Below are 26,952 nucleotides of genomic sequence, written 5' to 3'. Positions count from 1 at the left end.
ATAGCTGTGTACAAGTGGAATGGATTTAGGTTGCAGTAGTTATTCATAGACGATGAGGCTTGCACTCGATAGACTAGTATGTTAAGCTGCATCAAACCAGTTTTGGGACTGATGAACACAACAAAAACAAGACAACAGTGAATGAAAGTAGGAAAATTCAACTTTTTTGACAATTTTGTCTCCAAAATCCGATATTATCCATAGTATAAAAGGTAAATTTAGAAAAATTGAGAAGATCCATAACATGTGACTTCCAGTTCATACTCTTATTAGTATAAACATCTAAGGCGTCAGAGTATTCTGTTTCATTTATTGATTACCTCTCATGCGTTATTTCTAATTGTACAATCAAGGCTTGTGCAGTACTGTATCGCAAGTGGAATGTTTAATCTAAATTCAGTAACAGTCCCTCCACAAAGAAGCAGTTATTAATTTTCAAAAAAATATTATTTACATTTTCAGGTGCTGAAATCACTCCAATATCAACAAAGAGAATTATTTCTGCTTGTTGGATATATGATGTAGATCATGTGTATATGGCAAGAACAAGAGGGTACTGAATATTGATCATGTAGTACACCAGTAGTGATTATCTTTCCATTTTGAAGATGCTGTTTCACTACGTTTCTTAATACAGCACATTGTGTCCTGTAATTTAGATATGATAAAGCCAGTTACAAGCAAGATCTGTGAAACAACAGTATTTGAGGTTCTCTGTGAGAATGCTGCAAAGTACAATGAAATGCTTTTGGCAAGTCACAAAAAACACCACTGGGCAATATTTTGTGACTTAAATTTTGTATTATTTTATTTGTGAATACAAAAATAGCATGTTCTGTGGAGGGACACTTTTAAAATACAAACTGAGACTGCTTAAGTATCTAATTTTAAGAGAGGTGTGTTACAGTTCTTGCATACACATTCTTTTCCAGTGCCGTTGAGAAGGAGATAAGCAGTGAGCCTTGTCAGTAATTATTAATCTCTCACTTATTAGCTTTCTTGTAAAGTGTTCTGTCAGTAGCATCTTTCAGTCCGTCTGGAAATGTCCTCTTTGATAGTGATTTACTGTGTATTTCAAAAATGGTTCAAATGGCTCTGAGCACTATGGGACTCAACTGCTGTGGTCATCAGTCCCCTAGAACTTAGAACTACTTAAACTTAACTAACCCAAGGACATCACACACATCCATGCCCGAGGCAGGATTCGAACCTGCGACCGTAGCAGTCGCACGGTTCCGGACTGCGTGCCTAGAACCGCGAGACCACCGCGGCCGGCTGTGTATTTCACTCAGTGCCTTCAATATATGTCAAGGACAGGATTTTAGTATTTTGTGTGAGATATTACCAGCTGTGTGAGAATGTTTGGTTTTGAGAGAGATCATTAAATTCTTAATTTCTTTGGCAGAGCATGTAGTAATTGTGGTTTGCCTGTGGCATTGCTTCTTACATATACTCTATTGCTTCATCCTTTGAAATGTTCACGCCAATCTTCTGAGCTACTTCATAGAAGTGATTATTAAATACATCGGCGATCTGACTGCTATCATATATTATTTGGGTGTTTTCTATAATAACACAGCATTCACAGCCCTTATGTGATTTCCTGGTTTTTCTTTTAACTGTTGCCTAAACAGATATAATTTTTTATCACCTCCCTTAAGAAAACACAATATTTCTTGTAATATGTAATCCGCCCAACTTCTCTGTTAGTCCTAGCAATTTAAAACTATTCCCTTTTCCATGCACATGCCCCGCCTCTTTCTTGTACTGAACATCTCTTTCACAGTGCCTACTAAAATGATACAGTGTCTTGTATTGTCTAGTAGCTAAGATTGGCAATGAGAGGAAACATTGCATAACTCTCCGAAGTCATCTGACCTCCACCGATTCCTTCATACCCAGAAAAGTGACAAGTTATATTGTGTGTAGAGTACGTCCTTACCAATAACCAAATCTCCTTCAAGGGGAGGTTATTCAAACAAATCAATGGCACAGCCATGAGCCTTCACACGACACCCTCAGAGGCCTACCTCTGTATGGCCTATCTAGAGCAAAACTTCCCATCCATCTGAGATTAGAAACATCTTGTCTGGTTCAGACACAATGATGTCTTAATGATCTGGACCCAGAGCCAAGATTCTCTGTTCTCACTTTGCAGCATCACACCCTTCTCTCCTATCCGCTTCACCTGGTCACATTCAGCACAGCACGTCACGTCACCTACCTAAATGCTGATCTCCACCACTCAGATAGCTCCATTAAAACCTCTGTCCACAAAAAACCCACCAACCATCAGCAGAACTTCCATTCCTGTACAGTCTGTCCACATGTGGATGGCATATATACAGTGATGAACATTCCATTGCCCAGTATGTTGAAGGTCTTATACAAGGCTTTTACAGACAGGCACTACTCTTGAAACCTAGTCCACAAACAGATCTTCCATGCCATATCCACAGATGGCCCAAATATTACAAACACCCCCATGAACCACCTCAAAGGACTGACACTCCCCCCCCCCCCAACCAACTTAAATAAGCCCTTATCTACGGCTTCGATAATCTATCATCAAGTCTGAAAGTGAGGAATATTCATCCTGTCTCTCCCAAAATGGTTTCCTGCCACATGAGCAACCTGCTAAACATTCTGGTCCACCATTGTGCTACACATACTCCCAATTTACTGCCACATGCGTCAAACACTGTGGAAGTTTGAGATGCAGGGTCTATATAAGACACACATCCAGTACATCCTATTCCAGTTCTGTCATAGGCATGTCGTACCTTATGAGAGACAGAACCACCTGTGAAAACTGCCATTCATATACTAACTCTGCTGTAACCTGTGTGCAGTCTTTTATGTGGACATGACCACTAACCAGCTGTTAATTTGAATGAATGCCTTGCACCAAAGTGTGGCAAAAAGTTTGAATTATGTAGATGGGAATTTTCCTTACAACATGTTTTGATTCCACAGCCATCCTGAGCTCAGTCGTCACTAGCTCCTGTCCCACACCCACACCCACCTCCACCTCCACCTCCACCTCTACCTCTACCTCTACCTCTGTCCCCTTGCCTTCCATTTCATCTCATTAATCTGCACTCACAATTTTGGCTTTGTACTCTCAATTTTCCTTTGTTCTGTCTCCCTTTTCTTCGGCCAGTAGACTCCTCCATTTCGTCATGTATCACACGCAACTCCTCTTGTCTGCACCAGGGCAAGTGCACTATGCCACATTCCTATCCCATTCAATTTTTTTCTCTCCCTCCCAGCCATCAGCCTTCCTTCCATCTCTCCTGCCCTCTCCACCTGACACCTGTCCCCTCACTAGTCAAACTCCAGTGCTTGGACATTGTAGCCAACAAATACTATTGAGGTGTGTTTGTCTGTGAGTGTTTTGTATTGAATAGCTCTGAATGATCATTGTTCAGCAACTTAATAAATTTTTGATCTTGCTTATGTGCCTATTGACTGCTCAGTACCTCCATTCCTTCCATTAGATCTATTCCACCCATGACGTTCCAGTATTGCATTTCCTACTATTGGCATGAATAGAAATTGCATCTCCTGAAGGTAAGTGCTGGCTGGTCATTCAAACAATTTTCACAGTTGAATTTTCCATTTGATACAGTAAAAGATGTATGTACATTTGGTTGTGTTGTTATAAGTTAGACACTTAAATCATAGTTTTATTTGGTTTGGTCTACCTTGAAGTTTAATGTATGAATTCTTTCTTTCTCTCTTAGGGTCTGGGATTGCTGGATGTTGCTGGCAGCATAACATACATTTTTAAAACATCAACAGTGGTTGACTGAAGTGTGATGTTGTACAGTTAAGCATATTCTTTTGTTGATGTAAGATTGTATATAATTTCAAACAGACAGTTTTGTAAAAAAGATAATATTTTCTGTAACTGGTTGATTATATTAGATACATGTAAATACACACAAAATAAAAAATGGTTGCATAATATTATATATTTATTTACATAGTGTAAAATACAAATCATATGGAAATCATCTTACAGTATTAGGTGAGAATCATGGAAATCATCTTACAGTATTAGGTGAGAATCAAACAACTGCATAGATATATCATGTACATGTAAATATTGCGCCATATAAAACAAAATGTGATGGTCTGTTATAATCTTTTTGTATACAAATAATTATACATAGAATCAACTAAATGTTATCTCACTATACTAGCTGTAAATGGAAACTAAATTTATAGTCTGTTTTTACTGTTCTGTTATGCAGCTTGATAAAATTTTGTGTCTGCTAATGTTTTGACACAATTTTTTTTTACTTGGAGCATGTTATATATTGTGTGATTATAAGACTACCCATTACATTTGTATCATTAATGAGAATACTATGTAGGCTGCAGCACAATTTTTCCATTTTTACAACAATATTCAAAGTTTTTTCAGCATGATGACTAATTTGCATTAGAAAGGTGTTATTTTTGTACAGGCATGTGTTTTGTTTGCATCATGGTAATTGCGTTGTTTTGTTTGCAATGATCAGGTAGTCCTGTTGCTAATGCAAGACAAATTAATGAATATATTCTGTAAACAGCATGCTATGAAAGGAAGTGATTTGATCATAAGATGATGAGATACTAATTCATCAAAATAAAAATAGTAATAATAATAAAATGAAAGGTAGGGAGACAACAGACTTAAATGATGTTACATTGCACATTAGTTGAACTTTCTACACACACCACATTTGAAATGGTTATAACAAGCGGACCCTTTCACAGTGACCCGTGTTGTGTTATGTAATATCAGAGTGATGCAAGTGTGCATAGCTCTTATTTAAAAAAAAAAAAGAGGTCACAAGCTGCTCATTTAATAAATACCCTAGCCACGACACGATACATTATCAGAGTGATGTAAGGCAAGACTGCAACAAGGCACTTATTTAGTCCTATTTTTATGCTAACAGCATGATCATTGTTATAGCTGGAGTATAATATTTATATGTGATGCATTGTCAGAGTGATGTAACAGAATTGAGTACCAAGACAGCTCTAGCCATTTGATCAACAGAAAATACTATTTAGAGCTTATTTCGAGATTGCATAAATTTGATTATCGCATTAACACAATCTTCAGATGCTATTCGCTCCTCTAGCTGCTGACTTTCAAGTTCATTTGCTCTGTGCAAAGCATCTTGATCCCATTTCCGCATGAGTTTCTTATTTGCCATTAGCGACTGTAAAAAAAGAGTTAAACAGTCCTACAAACTTAGTTCACAGCATATAAAATAAAATATAAATATTGTATTCGTTGAATATCTTAAATTTTCAAATGTGGGAAAGAAGATAAAATGAGCAAGACCCACACAAACATTAAAACTAATTCTTGGCATATGATTGTGTGTGTGTGGAGGAAAATGACAATGTGGACTGTGAAACATTGTCCAGAAAAGGAGATCCCAAAGTTTTCATAGTGTATGAACCTATTATAATTTATATTTTTCTTTGTATTTATTTCAAGGAATGAGAAGGGAATTGAACCAACTGCTGGTTGCTTTTAAACAACCGCATTTGACTTGTGACACAGGATAAGTTGTGATTATTATTGCAGCATGAAGGAAAGCTAGAGCACGGAGAAGATAAAATTCAGGCATACATACAGATGTATTAAGATATCACATCATCAGCACGAACTTGAACATTTAAGTTCCTGAGCTTGTTCAGAAACAAACATGAATTTCCCAGTATTTTATGAATAAACTAAAGCCTACCATTACTTTACCTACAACTGAACCTTTGTGATCATTGCAGTTCATTATTCCCACACACTTGTACTGCCAGGTATTTGTATGACACAACGGATGCCAGTTGTAACTCATTATTCCTGTAATCAAAGGCTGCCACACTTTTACATTTCATGAGTTGCACAACATAACATTTACCTTCACTGTGGGCTGATTGCCAATTACTGTTCCAGACTGGTATTCTGTCAAGACATGACTGGACATTTTAGCGTTGTTTATATATCAGCTTTTGTCTTCTACAATAGCCAGAAACTGAACGATACTGTTGTATCATGAATAGTAATGGCTCTACCACACTTCCATAGAGGCACATACAAAATTACTTATATGTAAGATAACACGATGCATTCTAGCTGCCAAGAAGTTTGAATTAATTTACAAACCTGGTTAAATATCCTTTTTCTTAAAGAACGTGCAGTGTAGTATGGAATGAAAAACTTTTAAAAAAGTCTAGCAACACTGAATTCATCTGGTTCATTATTTCCCAGGCTCATAACATATCGTGTATGAAATAGTGCTTCCTCATTAATAAACTTCATGTGTATCATAGTATGCAGTAGTAAATAAAAGTAATGAAAGGCATGAAGGTAATCACTCACCCTATAGTTGAGTAGTTAACAGGCACATAAATGAGACTGAAAGTGTTGTTGAGCTTTTGAACAATTGTTGTGGTATGTCAATGCCATCTGTGTAAGCAGTAATGTCAAATACCAACACTGTTGTAACATCTGCACAGCCTTTTATCTGAGCTTGACAAGTGGTCAATATCTACCAGAATGAATAGCTACTGACAAATTGTGGCCAAGTGTTGATCATTACACACATGAGACTTGTCCAGACCAAACATTTTGTGGCCCCAAATATCTCTTGTCATCAGTCTCCATGAACCCCTATCTCATACCCGCCTCCGTCCATATCCCCATCCCCATTTTCTCTCATCAGTCTACACTAACTCTCTTACTTTGTTTTATCTATATCCTTGTTTCCTACTGAACTTGCTCCTCAGCTTCATCATTTGCTTCACCCAACTTTCCTTGACTGTGCCACAGTGAACTCACCCATGGCACATTCCACCTCTATCCCTGACCCCATGCCTCCCCATATTACTCCATGAATGACAATGATTTTACAATAGCCAGTGATCACAGTTGTGCTAGCAGACGAAGAACTACAGGACAATTGTAATGGGAATGTTTTTGTTTCTCCACAAAAATACTTAAACTGATAAGCCAAAACATTATGACCACTGCCCACTGCGATGTTAGATGCCGCCTCGTGACGTTGTGCGCACATGACATGGTAACAAAAGTATGTAAGCAGAGCAGACACAGCCAGTGGATCACCCTAGCAAAGATATGGGCTGCAAATGGGGAAATCTATTGAGACAAGTGACTTTGACAAAGGAGAGATTATTATTACACTGTGTGTGAATGATTATATCAAAAATGGTGAAGTTGGTTGAATGTTCATGTGCTACTGTCATAAGCATCTACAGAAAGAAGTAGGACAGTGAAACTACCACAGGGTACTGAATGGTTGGATGTCCACGACTATTCACAGAACGTGGAGTTCGGAGGCTTGTTTGTTCTCTAAAATAGGATAGATGGTGATCTGGGGCATCTCTGCTGAAAGAGCACAGTGCTCGGGGCAGGCACAAGTGTTTTGGAGCACACCATTCGTTGTTCATTGTAACCCATGGAGCTCCTCACATGTTCACCCAATGACATTGTCAGTTATGACTGCAGTGGGCACAGGACCATTGGGATTCAACCATTGATCAATGGAAACATGTTGGCTCTTCGTCTGAATCACAGTTTTGCTACAATAGGTCAATGGTCATCTTCACAAATGCTGTCACCAAGGTGAATGGCAGCTCAAAATGTGCTGCACACCATGGGTGCAGGCTGGTGGAAGCAGCATTATGCTATGGGAGATATTCTCCTGCACTTGCATGGGACCTATGGTAGTAATCTAAGACAAGCTGACAGCTGCAAACCATCTGCATCCCTTAATGCTTGATGTCGTCCCTGAAGGCAATGTCACCTTTCAGCAGTATAACAGTCCATGTCTCAGAGCCAGAACTGTGCTACAGTCATTCGAGGAGCATTATAAGTTAACTCAATTTGATGTCTCGGAGACCAAATTCACCTGATGTACATCCTATGGAACCCATCTGAGTTGTTATCAGGAGCCATCAATGTATACAAATCAGTGGACTGTTACCTAAGTGAATTACATGACCTGTGCATAGACATCTAATGCCACGTACCTCCACAAACCTTCTAACAAACTGTCGGATACTTGATATGCAGAATCAGTGATGTATTTCATTCCAAAGATGGATAGCTTTTCAATTATAGACCACATTGTAATTGAAAAAGCTCTTAGGTTTGTTTTGGACTGTGCCACTGTAACTTTGCAATATTTTTATGGCTTTGTGTTGATTGTTGATGGAACATCCTAGTAGGATGCTAATTAGCATGGAACAACATACAGTTGGTACCTTGACAGCAGTGAACTCGGTTGAAAAGAGAAAAAAAAATCTGTTGAACAGCTTACTTTTCATGTGTTTTTTTTCTCTATACATGTCATAATTTTAGTGCAGTTGGTACCGGATTTCATGTTTGGTTGAGGTTGTGTTATTATCTTCTACTTCCTTTTGATCACTTTGTAAGTGGTCTCATTTTTTCCTTAATATGAATAATATAAGTAATATCTTTGTTTTTTATAAAATTTTTGAATAGTGTAGATGTTTTTGGACTGATTAACATTTACAACAAACTTCATTATGGAATAAATGCACTGTAAGATTTCTACCATTATGCCAATTGCATACAAGATGTCTGAGAATGGAAGTTGCAATATTAGATGTTCTGATTAATGAACTGTACTTTCCTTGATAAAGAATTGTTTGAGGTTATTTTGCTATAAGACATTATCAAATTTACATAGGCAAAATAACGTTATTGTTTGATGCCTTCATCTTCAACTTTGTTAATCACCTGCATGGGAAAAGTGGCTAAACTTTCTGGTTAGATATGCTCTAAAACTGAAGAGAAATATTCAAGATGATATCAAGTTACATTACTGGTGTTAAAGTATATACATTAGATTTTATTAGAAATCTTTCATTAGGAACATAAATAACTTGTTCTTATTGACCCTGCAGCGCAATAGTAGTGATTTCTTCCTGTTCTGAAGCTATTAATTTCTTAACACAACCATGAATGTGTTAATTTGACATGAGTTGTTTTAGGTGGAAATGAGTTACTCGCTACACCCACAATAAAATAACACTTGAAATTCTCTACCTCAGTACTGTGGATGGATCTGGACCTGAGTCTCCAAAACTATTAACCAATGAAAGGGGGAGGGGGAGCAGGGACAGAAGGATGTATGCTTGAAATAATTCTATTTGGAAATACTCTGTATGATAAAGCTACACTGCACATGTGCCTGAACACAGAGCAAAAATAGGCAGAAAAAAAGTTTTGTAATTTCCTAAAAATATAATCAACTTCATGATGTGCCTGTATAATTTAATGTGCAAAGTACTAGCTTGCATGAAAGAGAGAGGAGTGAAGTCAGCTTAAATCTCTGTTGGACTAATGAATTTTCATGTGGTGCTGACTACATGTGTGTGGACACTATTCCACATCCATCTAGGCAAATGCCAAGATTATTTTTGTCATCTCTGCCTCAGAAACATAACAACAGAAAATATAAATTCAAACAAAACATAGATTATTTGATGCACAGACAAATAGTGCACATGACATAGGGTAACTGGTGATTTTGATACAGGGAGGGCATAAGGAGACCATACTAAAATAAAATAACTGACAGCTCATGGATGGGTGTTGCTCACAATTAGCAGAACCTTAATACAGTATGGTACTACACTTAAGACAAACAAGATTAGATTTTTATTTATCAGTGAATTTATTCTACTCATGATTTCTTTGTAAGGGAATGGTAATCCGAGACAAAGATTAATGGTTTGCCAAATAAATACAGTAGGAACCTGCTGATAGCCCAAACAACTGCAAGGCAGTCTTTTTCAGTTGTAGAGTTGTTCCTCTTGGGCTTGGAGAGTTTTCAGGAAGCATAAGCTATCAGCTTTATCAGCACATTCCTGGATTTGTACCAGAGCTACACCTATCCCATAATTGCTGGCATCAATGTGAATTTCTGTCTCAGCATTCTCATCATACAATGCTAGAACTGGAGATGATGTTAGCACCTCCTGAAGAACAAGGGCAGATATTTCCTGCACCTTGTTTGGAGAAAATTTAGCATCTCCCGTAGCAGATGTGCTGAGGTATGGAGGTCCTTTATGAATCATTGATAGTACAAACAAGTGCCAAGAAAACTTCTCACATCATGAATGTGCTGATAAGTCTAAAAATATGTGACTGGTCTTATTTTCTCCGGTTTGAAATGGACTCTGACATCATTCACTAAGTGCCCCCAAAATTTTTGTTTCTTGGATAGCAGGGAAGCACTTTTTCCATTCCAGGTGTAGACCTGCCATCTGAACACGACTCACACAGTTATCAGGTTAGGGTGGATATTCTTCAAATGTCTTAAAAAAACACCAACCATGTCATACAGATAGCAAAACACGTCATCCATTCAAGGTGACCAAACAGGTTGTCAACATAGCTTAGAAGTAACTGGAGGGTTACACAGTCCAAATGGCATAACTTTAAACTCATACGGTCTGTTTGGAGTTACAAAAGCAGTCTTTTGCCAGTCACCCACCTCAACCTTGATCCACAGCTAAGAAACAATTTGCTCTTCTCAAGCACTCTAGGGTGTCAATGGTGTGCAACAATGATTTCATTTCTCATGATTTTGTGACACATCTGTGTGCCATTATCTGTGATGGTCTCTCCTCCACAGGTGGTCACATCACTTAGTTTTCCAGAATTTGGCTGTTAGGTGAGTGAGGGTACCTCTGTATGGCAATGGGAAATGGTTGGGGAGCAACTTTGTCCAGGGTACAGTGATGGGGTTCACTCCACAGGTTGACTATAATCATCTACAATTGATTGATGTAAATAGAACTGTTGTGATGGTCTGGTGGTTTAGTGCTCTTCAAAAACTTGTCTTCTTTCCCTGCAGTACTGTATGGGTCCAGTGGAAACATACCAACGTGCTGTCCTCCAAATGTCTGTTATTTGCAGAGCATTACACTTGGTAGAGGAGTTTGTTTTACCTTTAGTCGATCAGGGGGTGGTCTGTTGTTTGTTAGCTGTGACATAAGTCCGATTTGGCTGAGTCCCTTGTTCTGGCACATTCGACTGGTGGCAGAGATGGGTGCTAAACATGGATGCACCTCTTCTTCGAGATCCTCCATTACTGCCTGACAGGTGGGGCTGACATTCATGGCTGCTGTCTCTTGTGTATTTGATATGACACTGATGGCTGCCATAAACTGCTGACTCTCTTCTCTTACTACCTGACACATGAGAGAGGCGAGGCCATAGTGATCTTACGTAACTGACATAGGGACCACATTCGGTAATCAGTCAGATCTCTTTCATTTAACTCTTTTCTGCTGCATTTTCATAGTGTGCTGGCATCACTTCAGTACCTCTGCTATGACACACAAGAGCATGGTACATGTATCCTGCAAATCCTTTCATCAAGTGTGACATTTTGTCATCTTCTGTCTCATTCACATTTGCAATATGGTGTAGGGCTAAAACATTCTACATGTAGAACCGTCAGTTTCCCATAATGTTGGGTCACCTTCTTCAGTTGTTCTTCTGCTAAGTGGGTGCTACTGATTTTTGCCAAATATTTTCTTCACTTTGGGCTGGAATTTATCGCAGCTGTTGCACTTTTCTTGGTTGTACTCGATTCAGTGCTGGGCTGTGCCATCCAAATAAAAGTATGCATTTGCCAAACATGTCATGTTTTCTGGTTCCTGTACATTATGTAATTGGAGCCACAGTGATATAAATGTTTTGAAATATGCAGCATCTCCACCAAACAATGTCGTTTTGTAACCACACTAGAGTCCAAATACGAAAGCAGGATCATCAGTGAAGAACAACTTGTAGCATTGGAAGGACTAACATCCAATCAGAAACTGAACCCCTCATCAGAGAGTGCAGTTACACAAACGTCAAATATTCCAGAATGTTCAAACATTACAAACATAAGAAATTTTGAGAACCTTCTAGAAATGATAAATAGTGGTAACCAGCAGCATGCCAACCAGTGATGCCGCTACACCACTTTGTATTTACACAGCTTGCGGCATTATGCAGCTTCAGATTATTTTCCATGGTAAAATTTACAATGAGAATTAGATATCATACTGCAACAGTAATTGACACTACTACTTAGACCAAAACATTTGCTTTGAACAAATGAAACATGTGAAACAAAATGCTAAGTTACTTGTCTGACCATAATTTGTCACTGTCCCACAACAACTGACAACTTCTTCAAGTTAGATACAAACACCTGCAGTGAATTTTATGTAAAACAGATAGTAAATGGTTTATCTGGCCCTGATTTGTCATGTATTGTAAATTAAGCATTCTGAGAAGTCATGTTGAGATCATAAAAGTGAAATAATATGTAACAAAAGCATAATGAGTCATTCTATTATAGTGTGTAAAGAACACTTGTGGAAAGATATTTATAAAGCAGAAAATGCTGCTGAATAATTTCACTGTTTTTAAATATATACTTTTAATACTTTGTCCAGTTTTCTTCTAAATGAACAAAGTTAAAATTTAACAGTGGCACAGATATACAAATAAAGTTTTTAGTATAACAAATAGAAATCGCTATGTAAAAGGGAAACAAGCTCTAAGGAACAGTTAACAATCAACTGCCACAAGTACCATAAAATTCTACAGTTATTTTCCGAAAATGGCAAAATACATTTACAATGCAAAAAAGGGCATTTATAAAAGGGGGGGGGGGGGGGGGTATTTCAAGGCGAAGAAAGGTGATACAGTGTTTAATACAGTTGGATTAATCCACAGCATATTTAGATTTCTGATAAATTTCTTAACTCTTTCATGCACAGAAGTAAAACAGAAACTTTGACTTTGTTCTGATAAACTTCTATTTATTGAAAATTACTTACAAAAATATGGTCACATGGCAAATAAATGCATTAGAACAATAGTATTGATAAACAAAAATATAGAAAGACTACATTGCTACTCACCATATAGGGGAGGCACTGAGCTGCAGACAGATACAGGTTTCCAAAAACACCAAAGGGCTCAATAACTGTTGACAATTTTTACCCTTTGTGCCGTAAAAGTTGAAGCATTTAAAAAAAAAAAAAATCATTAATTGTTGCTATTGTGTCAACAGCTATTCAGCACCTCCGTCTCTTTAGAAGCCTGTATCTTACAACAGGCCATAGTGAAAACATTAAAAATCACAGGGATTTGACATGCAGTATTCTGGATATATGTGCTTCTAGAAATCAGTCATGCAAATAACTTAACACTGGAAACATTCAGACATAGACCTTGTGTGCAGTGTTGCAGAGTGAGTGGTGATAGAAAGTAGCCACCCATGTGTGATCATCTCATCCTGCTGAGTAACTCCTGAATCTCCTTCTTTATAAGTTCAGCACAGTGTTTTATCCAGGGAATGTCATATTGCTCAAAGAATGTATAAGCTTCAGATTAGTGAGAGGAGCATTCTCAGTGATGTGCCTGATGTCATCCTCAATTGGGTAGCTGAGTTTACTGTCCATGGTGTTAACAATCTGCCCAATATTCACTATGTATCTTCTTTACAAAAATATTTCCTTAAATAGCCTAAATCAAATGTGATATTTCTGAGTCCAACACTTTGCTTAAAGGTTCTTAATTACCACATATTCACTATCCAGCGAGCTCAGTATGAATTCTGACATTCTCTGCCCATGACAACTTGGTAGGAACTGCTTAGACTTAATTTGCACTGTTCTTGAATCCCTTTGTTTGTCTGCATGCTATTTTCTACATTCTCCAGAGAGCTGAAGCAGCTGGAAATGTTTAGACCACAGCCAGTATACTTTCAGCATCTCTTAAACTTTTTGCATGAGTTGCCAGGTTTTCACATATTCCTGTCACCTACCCTGTTCCTAATACTGGTTTCCTCAGCTGCAGCTCTCATCTGTTCAAAATCTGCCCATACTGCTACCAGATCAGCTTTGAGTTTTAAGATCACTCATTAGCTCATTCTCCATTACTACAACTACAACAGTGCCAAAAACCAGCCACATCTGTTTCCACACTTGTCCATTGTGACGAAATTCATCTATACAAATAATTTAATATTATCAATTTAATGAAAAATTATAAGTGTGGGATTATTTTCTTATCCAAACTGACTGTCCATGGTGTTTGTTTATGAGATGAAACACTGGAAAGTCCAGGTTGGAATAACAACAACATCATGAAAAGGATAAGGCTGTGTGCTGAAAGGTTTGTGTTCTTAGGAAGAGATCTAGAGAAGGATATCCTTTCCATGACATTATATATGAAATAAACAGGTGTATTATATATCTAAATGTTCATTAGGTACATAAATATCAACTTGGCAAATATCTTCAGTGAAAGATGTTGTTTACTATGCTTGTTTTCACTGCCATTACAGAAGAAATTTGGATTAGAGTAAGTTGAGTTTGCTACACTGGTATTAAAGTGAATGGAAACTTCAAAGTAAAATAAAGTAACACATTCAGTAATTTTGTATCCTCTAAACTAATGTAAAATGTGTCACTGCTTTTTTATGAAATATTAAATATATTACCACAATACAAAGCCCATTGTTGTCCTTGTTCCTGTAATGTTATTACTAACAGCAAACAAGTGTGCAATATCACTTCAGCAACTACACATGCACTAAAGTCAAGCTTCGATCTAGTCATTATTTGTAAACTAGCTTTTTATCACTAAAATGACTGAATTTTGTCGGGCTTCAAAATCATAATGATCTTTCCAGTGTCAGTGTTAACAGAATACGTCACCTTGACAGGCAAAGTGGAGGCTTCTTCCAGTTTCTGTAGTACATTTGGCAGATCATTTGTTTTGAATAAATGGCTGACTAAGCCACAAGTGTATGCTTCCTTCGCGTCCATCTGATAATTGAAATAAAGCATACTCCCAGCCTGGAAGAAAAAACGAGAGAGACAAGATGATCACTGTGTGATACCCAATCAACTAGATATGTTTGCTCAATTAAGGACAAGTACATAATTTGTGGTCAGAATATTATGAAGAAATCCACAATATCTCTAAAATCCCATGTCTTGCCAACAGTATAATTGGTATAGTAGTTCCTACTGTTTCCTTTGGTTCGCCGTTAGCTTCCAGCACTGTTGATGAACTAAGTGAAACATTTCCATTTCCTTAAATCATGAGAATGAACTTAATAAGCAAGTTTTATATCATACATTTCATCCTGTGCCAGGAAGGAAGGAAGGCAATGGTTTAACATACCATTGGCAATAAGGTCTTCAGAGACGGTGCACAAGCTCAGATTTGGGAAGGATGGAGAAGAAATTTGACTGTGCATTTTCCGAGGAATCATTCCACCATTTTTCTGGAGTTAAACTTTGACATCTCTCCTGAGGACATCACCTTGTTCAAGAACTAACCATACCGGCAGAGAGGTTTGTATGTTCGCATGAAGCTTACGGCTATGCAGCTACTAGCATAGTCTCCAATGCCAGCAGGCCTCAGTGGATGAAGCATACAAAGAATGTCCCACAACCTCCATCTCTCCCATATCCACTCCCACAGTCTTCTCCCAATTCCATGGCAAGGCGTGTGTGTGGCACATGGGAAGAGGTGTCATTAAAGTTGCCTGAGGGTACCAGGTAAGCTCCCTGAGTGATTAGTCCTACACTGCAGGGACCAAAATGGAGAACACGGAAAACAAAACAAAAGCTGAGGGACTTCATGAGGCCTCAAACACCAAAGCATTGGGTTGGATCACATGGAAGCTGTTACCACAGTTGTACCGGGCAACAGACCAGTCCAAGAAGAGGAAACAATTGCTGAGGAGTTGGAATAGGTCAAGATCAAATCCTGGTCCCAGGTTCACAGGAGGAAACTTCTCAACAAACAAATAGAAAAGGAAGCTAAGAGTGGCTTCCTAAACATAAATGGAAGAAATAAAAAAGTCTTGGACTGAAAACCTCAAAAACAAACTGTCTCAGAGTTAATGCAGTAATCAGACCCCCTTCTATCTCTTAAGACAGGAAACAAGAAAATATAAGAGGAGTCTACCGTTCCCTTTTCTCAGGATAACTGGATCCAGAAAAAGCAAAGGCAAGAAATAGGGAAACAGACTTGTAGCACTGCGTCCCAGCTTTTAGGATGGCAGTTATCCTACAGGGATATCCGCTGATGAATATGACCTCGGGGCAGGTGGATCTCTTTGAGAAGTTTGTGGAGGATGCAAGTCCAGAACCCAAATCCAGGTGTGTGTGTTCGACAATGGTGCTCATATCTTTGTCTGTGAAGGGATAGAAATAGTGAATTGGTTTAAGGAGATGATGTCCAAGGTAACTCTGCAGTAGGAGGAGAAGCTGTTGGCCAAGACAGTGGCTGAGCTGTTGAAGATTGCAAAGATATAAATTTGAATACTGAAACTTCTTAAAGATGCCCCACCTAAGATTGTTTGAGAAAGTACAGTGCAGAACTGAAGGGTCTCAACACAGGACTGGACGTTTACCAGTATTCAGTGAAAAATCCCTGATGCCAATACAAGAACTGGTCCTGAAATTGTGCTTATGGCTCTCGCAGGTTGCCATTAGGATAATCAAAGACACTGGAAGCAGCCACGGTGGCAAGTTGGAAGCAGCAAGTGTTACAGGTAAACCAGCAACACAGTAAAGGGGCAACTGCCACCCTGAGTCGTCTCCAGGGGAGGTAGGAGATGGAGGTGGCCCTGATCCAGGAACCCTATCAATACAAAAAGGGCGTTTCAGGTGTTGGAGGAACTGGAGGTAAGTTGATTCAATCTAGAAACCTAAAGAACTCTAGAACATATGTCCATATTAAGAATGAAATTTCATTCATGCCGTTGGCTGACTTATTTTCTGGGGACTTAGTGACGACCAGGATGAAACAACATGAGGAAGGAAGCACATGGGAACTGTATTGACCTCAACTTACCTTCCTTATGAGGACTATTACTTCCCAGGAGATGAGGAGGCTAGTAGACAGCTGCTCACAGTAGACTGAATAATTGCTGGCTGGTTGTAATGCCAATGCCCACAACCCCGTGTGGGGAAGCAGCAACATCAACAACAGAGGTGAGCGCATACTCAAATTTATACCAGAAAATAATTTGGAAATCTTAAACAGGGGTAGGGAACCTATCTTCAGGAACAGAAGAAAGGAAGAAGTAATTGATATAATACTATTTTTGAATATCTGTGTACTTCTACATCATACTCTGCCAGCTACCTAATGGTGGAGGGTACTTTTTTGTACCATTAACTGAGCCTTCCAGCCCTGTTCTGCTCACAAGTAGTGTGTGGGAAGAACGACTGTTAGTAAGCCTCCATATTAGCTCTAATTTCTCGAATTTTCTTCTTGTGGTCATTATGCGAGACACATGCGGGGTGGGGGGTGGGGGAAGTAATATGTTCCCTGACTCTTCCTGGAAAGTGCTCTCTCAAAATTTCAATAGTAAATCTCTCTGTGATTCACAACACGTCTCTTGTAACATCTGCTAGAGGAGTTTGTTGAGTATCTCCATAACACTCTTGCGCCATCTAAATGATCTCATGATGAAACAGCCACTCTTCATTGGATCTTCTCTATTCTTCTGTCAGTCGTACCGGGTAGGGATCCCAAGTAGATGAACAATACTCAAGAACTGGTCTTACAAGCATCTTATAAGCCACTTCCCTCGTGGATGAGTTACATTTCCTTAAGATTCTTCATATGAATCTGAGTCTGGCATCTGCTTTTCCCTCTATTTGTTTTATGCAGTCGCTCCACTTAAGGTCACTCTGGATAGTTACTCCCACACATTTGATAGATACCGTTTCCAGGGGTTTGTCATCAATAGTTTCCTATATATGCGCAACATGTTATGTTTATTTATGTTCAGGATCAACTGCCAGAGCCTGCACCATTCATCAGTTCTCTGGAGGTCATTCTGCAAATCGTTACTATCTTCTGGCATTGGTACTTTGTTATAGACAACCGCATCATCTGTGAACAGCTTTAAGAGCATCTGACACTTTGTACTCAAATGCCTTCCTGAAGTCAAGGAACATGGCATCAACCTGAGTGCGGTTGTCTATAACGCTGTGGATCTCACGGAGGAACAGAGCAAACTGAGTCTCGCAAGATCTCTGTTTGCAGAATCCATGTTGTTTTTTATAGAGGAGATTTTCATTCTCCAAAAAACATCATAATTCTTGAGCATAAAACATGTTCCATAATTCTACAGCAGATTGACATCAACAGTATTGGTCTATAATTGTGTGCCTCTATCCTACAACCCTTCCAGGTCCCCTTCGTTGCTCAAGTGATAAATTACTGCTACAAGGGGAGCAAGTTCTTTTGCGTAAACTTTGTAAAATCTGGTCATGACACCTTCCCACTACTAAACAATTGTAGTTGTTTTCTATTCCGTGATTGGTTATCTCAATATCTGGCATTTTAACGTTCGTATGATGATTGAAAGGAGGCCATGTTAAGATCTCCCATGGTGAAACAACTTCTGAACATGGAATTCAGTATTTTGGCGTTCTCTCTGTTATCTTCCATTTCGGTGGCAGTATGGTCACTGAGTGCATGAACAGATGATTTGACCCACTTACTGATTTTAAATACAATCAAAACCTCTTAGGGCTTTTACTCAGATTGATAGACAATGTTTTACTTTCAAAGTCACTGAACACTTTTCTCATTGCTCATCCTATGCTCATTTTCACTTCGTTCAGCTTTTGTTTGTCAACTATGTTTTTACTTATGTTGAATCTGAGGTGAAGTTTTCTTTGTTTACACAGCAGTTTTCTAATACAGCTATTAAACTATGGTAGGTCTTCCCATCCCTTAATTTCTTACTTGGAACATACTTGTCTAGGGCATATTGCGCAATACCTCTGAATTTTTTCCATTTGTTCTCAACATCTTCGTCCTCATCAACTTTTCTTAACATTCTTTATAAGATCCGTTATCAATGATGCTATCACAGCCTTTTGATCACTGATACTTCCCTCTATGTTGACTGATTCAATAATTTCAGGTCTGTTTGTTGCCAGGAGGTCTAAGACGTTACCCTCACGAGTTGGTTCTCTATATGCTCAAAGTAATTTTGGACAAGACATCCAGAACAATGTCAGATTAATCCCTGTCTGTGGCACCAGTTTTGATAGCATGAAACTCTCAATCTATACCTGGCAAGTTGAAGTCACCCCCTATTACAATGCAAGTTCTGTCTAAAGTGCTCTGCCATTACAGCTCCTGATCAAGGTAGTCTATAAAAGCATCTGATTACCATTTTTGACAGATATTTGATACTTAACTTCACTCAGATTAATTCACAATCTGAATCCGTGATACCCTCGCCACATTGTATAGAATTCTTTACTGCAATAAACATGCCACCACCATTGGCAACTAATCTATCCTTCAATAAATATTCCAATCTGAATGTAGGATTTCATTGTCATTAACATCCTGTTTCAACCAACTTTCTGTTCCTAATACTGTCTCCGTGTTATAACCTCCAGTAAGCAATACTAATTCTGGGACCTTTCCTTGGATGCTCTTGAAGTCTGCTAAAGTCATATTAACCTTTCCTATCTCTGATCTGCAACAACAAACATTCTCTGAGGACATTTTGGCAAATTTATCAGGCAAATCATCTTTGATCCCAAGGGAGGGTTTCTCTAACCTAAAAAAGCCCCATGTACATGCCACACATACTCTGCTAACCTAGTAGCCACTTCCTGCATGTAGTGCATGCCTGACCTATTAAGGGAATCCAACAGTCCTGCATCCTATGGAAGAGGTCGAGAAATTCACGTCTGATACCATCGCAGATTTGTCTGAGCCTCTGGTTTAGACCTTCCACTTTGCTCCAAACCAGAGGACCGAGATCAACCCTGGGTGTGATGCTACAGATGGACAGCTTAGCCTGCACCCCAAATGCAGTGGTAGTTGCCTTTGCCAAATCAGCCATCTGCCATAAGAAGCCAAGGATGCCCTCAGAACCCATGCGGCAAGCATCATTCGCACTGACATGTGCTGCTATATGCAGCTGGTTGCATGCCGTCAGGGCCTCCTTCACATCATGGATAATGCCCCCCCCCCCCCCCCCCCCCCTGCAAACATACTAAGTGCACACTGCCATTCTTTCCTGCCTAGCCTGCTATTTCCCTGAGAGGCTCCACTACCCACCTAACATTGGAGCTCCCAATGACAAGCATACCCACCCTCTGCATTTGTCTGGACTGGGCAGGAAAATAAGCCTAGGGCCCAACAGAACAGGCATCCCATACCTCTTTCGTCTTCCGCCTTCTGCCCAGTGTCATATGAATCCACCACTGTGTGCACCTACTCTTGAGCAAGGCTGGACCGGTCAGATGTTGCATATCAGAAGATGCAGTGACACCTGGGTCACCACAGGGGATTCCAGTACCATCAAATGTGTTGCAGGTCTCATCACCAGTGCTCCGATGTTGCCACAACAATAAACGTTAGCTAGAAGCATGTCAACAGTAGTCAATGCAGCTTCCAGCTGTTTACGGGCAGCGGCCATTTCTCCTTGTGTCCACTCACAATTAGCACAGTCCGTAGCCATATTGTTGTGTGTAAAAAATAGATATAAGATCTCAAATGGTGATACTGAAATTTGGAATGTATTCAAAATATAATGAGGAGATTGGAGAAACACTAAAAACTGCCCTGCAGATTCCTCACTATACCCTGAGATGGCAAGCTAAAAATAGAAATAAATTTCTCTACTGAAGTAGATGTATCTACAGATACTTGTTCCCAGAAACTCTGCTTAACCCAAAAGCTAATGCACGAGGTAAGTATGCAAACTAGAAGGCACTGATGTAAACTATATGCTGTGTACCGGCAAAGGGTTTTAACTTAGTGGCATGACATAGAGCTTCTGGCAGTGGAAAAATTACACTAGTAAGCCACTTTACGCAAGAGTATGCACCAATGTTTCAGTATACTTCATACGTCACCATGTGTCCACATCCTGCACTCAAGCACTTACTTTGAATCCCGCACTGTTATTGTCGAGGCCCGCCTAGGCATGTAATACTATTTTGCAGTGTCTGTATTTTATGATGTACTATGCAATGTCATTGAGACATGTGTGCAAGTCAAAAACAGTCTTGTGATCAAACAAACGAAGCTGTCATCTTGTAAGGTATTCTGTGAAGAAGTGGAAGGCATAGGTACTTGTATTAGACTTCATAAATCCTCACTAAAGTACCAGTTAGTCCAGGAGGTACTCTAAGGAAGGAGGACAACAAATGAGATGCTGGATGTACTACTCAAGACCCACTTCCCTCACTGTGCTCTGGCAGATAACACAAACTAGGAGTCAGTCCCTGAGAGACACAGGTTTACAGGTAGTTAAAGAGAAAATTGGGGATCCACCAGTGAAAGTAATGATTTCAAAAACAATCCAGTGGGTGATGAGAACGTTTCAGCCATTCAAGCCACCAGGCCCACATGGTTTACATGGTTTCTTTCCAGCTCTACTGCAACCAACTGGAGAAGGTTTAATTAGGTCCTGTGTAGACTGTTTAGGGTCAGCATAGTAACAGGAATAGTAAGGATAGTTCTCATTCCAAAGCCAGGAAGAACTGATCATAGAGGATATGAGACTGATCATTCTGTCCTCATTTCTTCTAAAGACTTTAGAAAAACTTGTTAATGTACACATTAGGGATAAGACATTAACTGAGGTTCCTCTGCACTTAAACCAACACGCATATCAACCAGGAATATCATGTCTTCCTGGATAATGAGGTGACTTGTAGCTAGATGACCTTGAATCCATGGTTAGAAATGCAGAAGAGCACGGCATTGAGACCACCATATGAAGCTGAATTAAGACCATACTAAGTAGAAGAAAGGTAAAAGCCACCTTGAAGAATGAGAAAATAGTGATCAACACTACCAGATGGCTTCCACAAGGAGAGGTTTCCTAATGAATGAACTCATTGAAGAGATAAATACTAGATGCCATGGATGCCAAGGATATACAAACAATGTAGTCATAGTAATATGTGAAAAAAATTGATAGTACTGTTAGAATGACGGCACAATGTGTGTTGCACATTGTGGATAACTATTGCAGAAAACAGGATATAATTGTCAGTCCCAAGAAAACTGTTGTAATACCATTTAAGAGGAAACATCTTCAGCACACACAGTGGAATGTCAAGCTCCATGACAAAACTCTACCAGCAGATTTCAAGACTATCATGGACACCCCATAAAAGAATAAATGTTCCAAGGCAAAAGGTGCACTTGTGAATATTAGAATGATTTGTGGGTCTTGTGGTAAAAACTGAGGTCTAAATCCATGGAATATGTACTGTGTGTACACCACTGTAATAAGCCCTACTGCAATTTTTGACTACAGTACTGTGGAATAAAGTGGAACGGAAAATGGCTGCTAAGAAGCTTGGCAGGGGACAGAAATTGGCCTGCATAGTCATAACAGGAATAGTTAACAGTACACCCACTACTGGCATGGAGACCACACTGGATATGCCTCCATTACACCTCTGGGTTCAATGGAGACAGAAGCAGGGGCATGGAAATAAGTGGATTCCTATAGGATATCCTGAATCTCACACGAATATAGTGAGCGTAGTAAATGTAGGAATGGTTGGGGATATGCTGGCTGACCATATGATAACTTCCAACTGCTTCAATAGACCTTTAATTGTAACAACTGGACAAAGGGAGTAGTAGAAGAATATACCACAAAACCATTTAGGAGTCATATTCTAGTTTACTGATGAGTAGAAAACAGATGAAGATGCTGGGAATGGAGTAAATGGTCGTTAAGGCCTAGACTAGTGAGCAGGCAGAAATATCTGCTATTAGAATATGCAAGGAGGAGAATTTGTATATGTGCTACAAGGATCATAGCATCTACATTTATCCAGGCACCCCAGAAGCTCTGAAATCTCCTGTAAGTCCCTGCAACAAGATAAACCTGCTGTGGCTCCCTCGCCACTCAAGAATTAGTTGCAACAAACAAGTTGATAGACTGATCAGGACAGGTAGGACAACTCCATTTATTGGACTGGAACCAGTCCTAATCATCACTAAGACAATGGTGAAATCAAAACTACGTTGCTGGACCAGGAGGCAGCACATATAACATTGGACAATACTCCAAAAATAAATAATGATGCCAAAGCCTTGTTGCAAGAGAAGTTCTGTAATCCTGGACTTGAACAAGAGATGCATTAAATTCATGGGAGGACTAATGACTTGTCATATGAACTTTAAGAAACATCTACACTTGGTGGATATAAAGGAAGTAGGCCCTAAGTGTACACTATGTGGTGATGAGGATGAAACCACACCACACCTGATCTTCCAGTGCAAAACTCTGGAGGTCAAAATATACAGAATATTTGCGACATTAAAGCTTGAAGAAATAGTGTCTAATAAGGAACTAATAAACGGCCTCGTAATACTTTTTAAGGGTACCAGTTGGCTGTACTAGAACTGCAGGGAATGAAGCCACAAAATAAATAGTTTCAGTGTAGGCAACAGAGGGCCAAGACCACTTTTGTTTCTGTCTTCCAGCATTAATCACCTCAAATCACATCAAACTTGGACAAGGAATAGTAATGATAGCTGGAGTGTGTGACAGGGTCATAGAAGGGGTGTGCAATGATGAAGAGAGAAGCAATAGTAATCAACAATCATCATCTGATGCCAGATTAGATCAGTACACAGCATAAGTCATTCTTCAGTACTGGGCAGTTATAATTAGCGTGCAGCTTCTCAGGTCCAGTGTGGGCTTTAATTATTGCATGGCTACAAAACTGATAGGTACGCCAATGGGTTAATGCAGAACCAATTTCCACTGTAAAAGAATTATTTTAAATTTTGGCCACCAGGTGCAAACGTGGTGCTATACACTCAGCTGAGTGAACAGTATGGCTATCAAGAAGAGAGACTATGTGCTGTTAGTGAAACTGTTTTGTGTGAATGGCAGTAATTACAGTGCTGCATTGAGAGATTATCACTGACTGAAAGGTCCAAGGAGAGGCCCAATGTCATTAAATGGTTTAAAGATGATGATAATAAAATTCGAAAACTTGGGTGAGCTTGGTGTGGTATTTGGAAGAGGAAGGTGTCCTATCCCAACGGAAGTTATTAATGAGGTTACTGTTGCTGTAACTGATCATGCAGCACATGCCACAGACAGTGCTAGTGCTCCATGCAGTATCACAAGAATTGTCCATCCCATAGTCAACAGTATGGAAAGTTTTGTGATCTCTGTTACTCTGGTACCCATACAAGATCCAGACAGTGCAGCAGTTGAAACCTCATGATCTGCAGCAATGTTCTGAATTTGCTCTTTAGTTTCTGGCATGGATTGAAGTTGATGATGTGGCTGAGCAATAATCTTTTAAGTCATGAGACATTTTATACTACAGTGTGTACAGTGAATACACACAACTGCCGAATTTGGGGCACTGTTAAACTGTGTGTTGTGCATGAAGAGCCATTGCACTCACCATATGTGATTGTGTTGTGTGGGTTCACAAACATACTTATTCTTGGTCCATTCTTCTTTGAAGAGAATACACCCAGAGGGCCTGTCATGTGTACTGTGATGTCAGTATGTTATCGAGACCTCCTTTTTTAGCATGTGATTCCTACTTTGGAGGGGCACAACTTTGTCGAAACCACTGTTTTCATGCAAGATGGGGGAGCACCTCATGTCACTTTCCCATTGAAAGAGCTGCATAATGCATCCTTTCACAAATGTGTTATCTCAAGAAATTTTCCAGATGCCTGCAAGATCACATGATATGAATCCATGTGACTTTTGGCTCTGGGGATATCTAAAAGTATGCGTTTACCAGGAAATGTTTGGTCTCTACCTTATCTGAAGGCCAGTATGCAGGGATACATTGCTCAGAGTCCACCGGAACGGCCGCAAACAAGTTTGACCATGTCATTTTCCAGATTCAGCATCCTGTCAATGTCTCCAGTGCTTATACTGAACGGATTGTGTTAGTGGCAGTTAATAATAAAATCAACATTACACCTTTCTCACTTGTTAGACCTTTTCTGCTCATGTCCTGTTCCTAATCTATTGTATATAGAAATATTTCTATATGATTTTCTCGCATTCACAGCACCAGATTTGCATTTGGTGGCCAAAATTGGAACTAATTTTTTTCCAGCTTAAATCGATTACAAATTAAGGCATTAGCACACCTGCCAAGTTTCATGTCATATGATAATTATGGCCCACATTGGACCTCTGTGAGTAGCTACACTTGAATTATAACCACCCGGCATAAGATCTATGTGGAAACTTTTAAGAATTTGTTCAATGTGTATACCTTGAATGTTGTTATGTTGATTATGTCATCTGTAAGTGACCTATTGGTCTATGATGAAATTGTTAAAACAACAGTAATATTTACAAATTCTCTCCAGTGGCAACTATGATAGTTTGGATAGCAATATTGATTATGCCTCTAAACTAATCTGTCTGCATGATGAGCTACAAGCAAAAGCGAATAGCTGTAATAAATGTCAAAGTTTATGGACAGCCCGAAAAAAATAATCCTCTTGGCAAGATCTATTTGTCTGAGATTGTTCAAGAAACCCTAAATAACACTGTCCATTTCTGGCAATATTCTCTTACTAAAATAAGTATCAACAGTAGCCAATGCCAACAATATAGTATATCTTACTGAGACCATATTCACCACATACACGTCTTCAGCAGAGGATTGTTATACTGCAAGTTATAACAACACTTTCCATTTACAAATATATCTGTAAGCTTCACAACATGTTTTTGTACACATCTACATATTTACGTCCAATACACAAAAGTATATCAGAGTATACACCCTGGCAAATTAATTCATTTGGAAAACACTTAGGTTTCAGACACAGACTGTCACCAGAGTAAAACACAAATCTTGTTTGCCAGCAAAATATGGTTTTAGTATGTCTGTTGACATTAATATTTGATGCACAGAGCTCCTCCACTGCACCTCATGTTTATATTGGTCATTGTTGTTATTACTATTATTAATTTATCTCAAGAAATAAGAGAAACTTAAAGCTTCAAGAGAAGAAAGAATTCATGGCAGTTACTTCTTTTTTGAAAGCATGATATATTTCAGGAACCTATTCCAATTTTTGACTTCTGACTTTGTAGTTGGAGTAGCACACACCTGGAAGTTTTAGCATCTGGCAGTGATTCCAATTGCACAATCCAATCCAGTACCACACAACCCGAGGTTGATATGGAACAAAAATGAGAGATATTTGGACTTATACTCTGGCCGCAGCTTGCCAGTGAGTCCTTTGCCAGCTAGTCATTGAAACCTTCAGTACACAGTAGCGATCAGTACAGTATAACCATGCCTATATAACATTTTGATTTGGATTGCTCTCTGGACAGTTTGTATATGTTTGAGACAAATTTTGTAGGCTTTGGAGGTCTTTTTGGTTAGTGGTTCACTTTGTGAACTCTGCTGTGATAAACTTCAGGAACCACCTATTTACACTCCTGGAAATTGAAATAAGAACACCGTGAATTCATTGTCCCAGGAAGGGGAAACTTTATTGACACATTCCTGGGATCAGATACATTACATGATCACACTGACAGAACCACAGGCACATAGACACAGGCAACAGAGCATGCACAATGTCGGCACTAGTTCAGTGTATATCCACCTTTCGCAGCAATGCAGGCTGCTATTCTCCCATGGAGACGATCGTAGAGATGCTGGATGTCGTCCTGTGAATCGGCTTGCCATGCCATTTCCACCTGGCGCCTCAGTTGGACCAGCGTTCGTGCTGGACGTGCAGACCGCGTGAGATGACGCTTTATCCAGTCCCAAACATGCTCAATGGAGGACAGATCCGGAGATCTTGCTGGCCAGGGTAGTTGACTGACA

The 26,952-nt window shown here is 39.3% G+C and overlaps 2 protein-coding genes across 5 annotated transcripts in view; one reads left to right on the top strand and one right to left on the bottom strand.

Moving 5' to 3' along the window:
* LOC124787908 (DNA repair and recombination protein RAD54B-like) overlaps positions 1-3,965 on the top strand; it is a 332,405-nt gene extending 328,440 nt beyond the window's left edge. For both annotated transcript variants that reach the window (XM_047254891.1, XM_047254890.1), the window contains one exon: positions 3,747-3,965. In XM_047254891.1, coding sequence (XP_047110847.1) covers positions 3,747-3,815 — 69 coding nt within the window. In that variant the 3' untranslated portion in view covers positions 3,816-3,965. The remainder of the gene's footprint in view (positions 1-3,746) is intronic.
* Positions 3,966-4,010: 45 nt separating this feature from the next.
* LOC124787910 (enoyl-CoA delta isomerase 2-like) overlaps positions 4,011-26,952 on the bottom strand; it is a 107,951-nt gene continuing 85,009 nt past the window's right edge. For 2 of the 3 annotated variants that reach the window (XM_047254896.1, XM_047254895.1), the window contains exons 6-7: positions 14,791-14,931; positions 4,011-5,222 (exon numbers count right to left, since the gene is read on the bottom strand). In XM_047254896.1, the coding sequence (XP_047110852.1) occupies positions 5,067-5,222; positions 14,791-14,931 (297 nt within the window). In that variant the 3' untranslated portion in view covers positions 4,011-5,066. The remainder of the gene's footprint in view (positions 5,223-14,790; positions 14,932-26,952) is intronic. The other variant, XM_047254894.1, reaches the window with a different exon arrangement.

This window comes from Schistocerca piceifrons, chromosome 3 (assembly GCF_021461385.2).
Source record: "Schistocerca piceifrons isolate TAMUIC-IGC-003096 chromosome 3, iqSchPice1.1, whole genome shotgun sequence".
Taxonomy (NCBI): Eukaryota; Metazoa; Arthropoda; class Insecta; order Orthoptera; family Acrididae; genus Schistocerca; species Schistocerca piceifrons.
The sequence above is the reverse complement of the archived record's forward strand: the minus strand, read 5'-3'. Positions and strand labels throughout refer to the sequence as shown.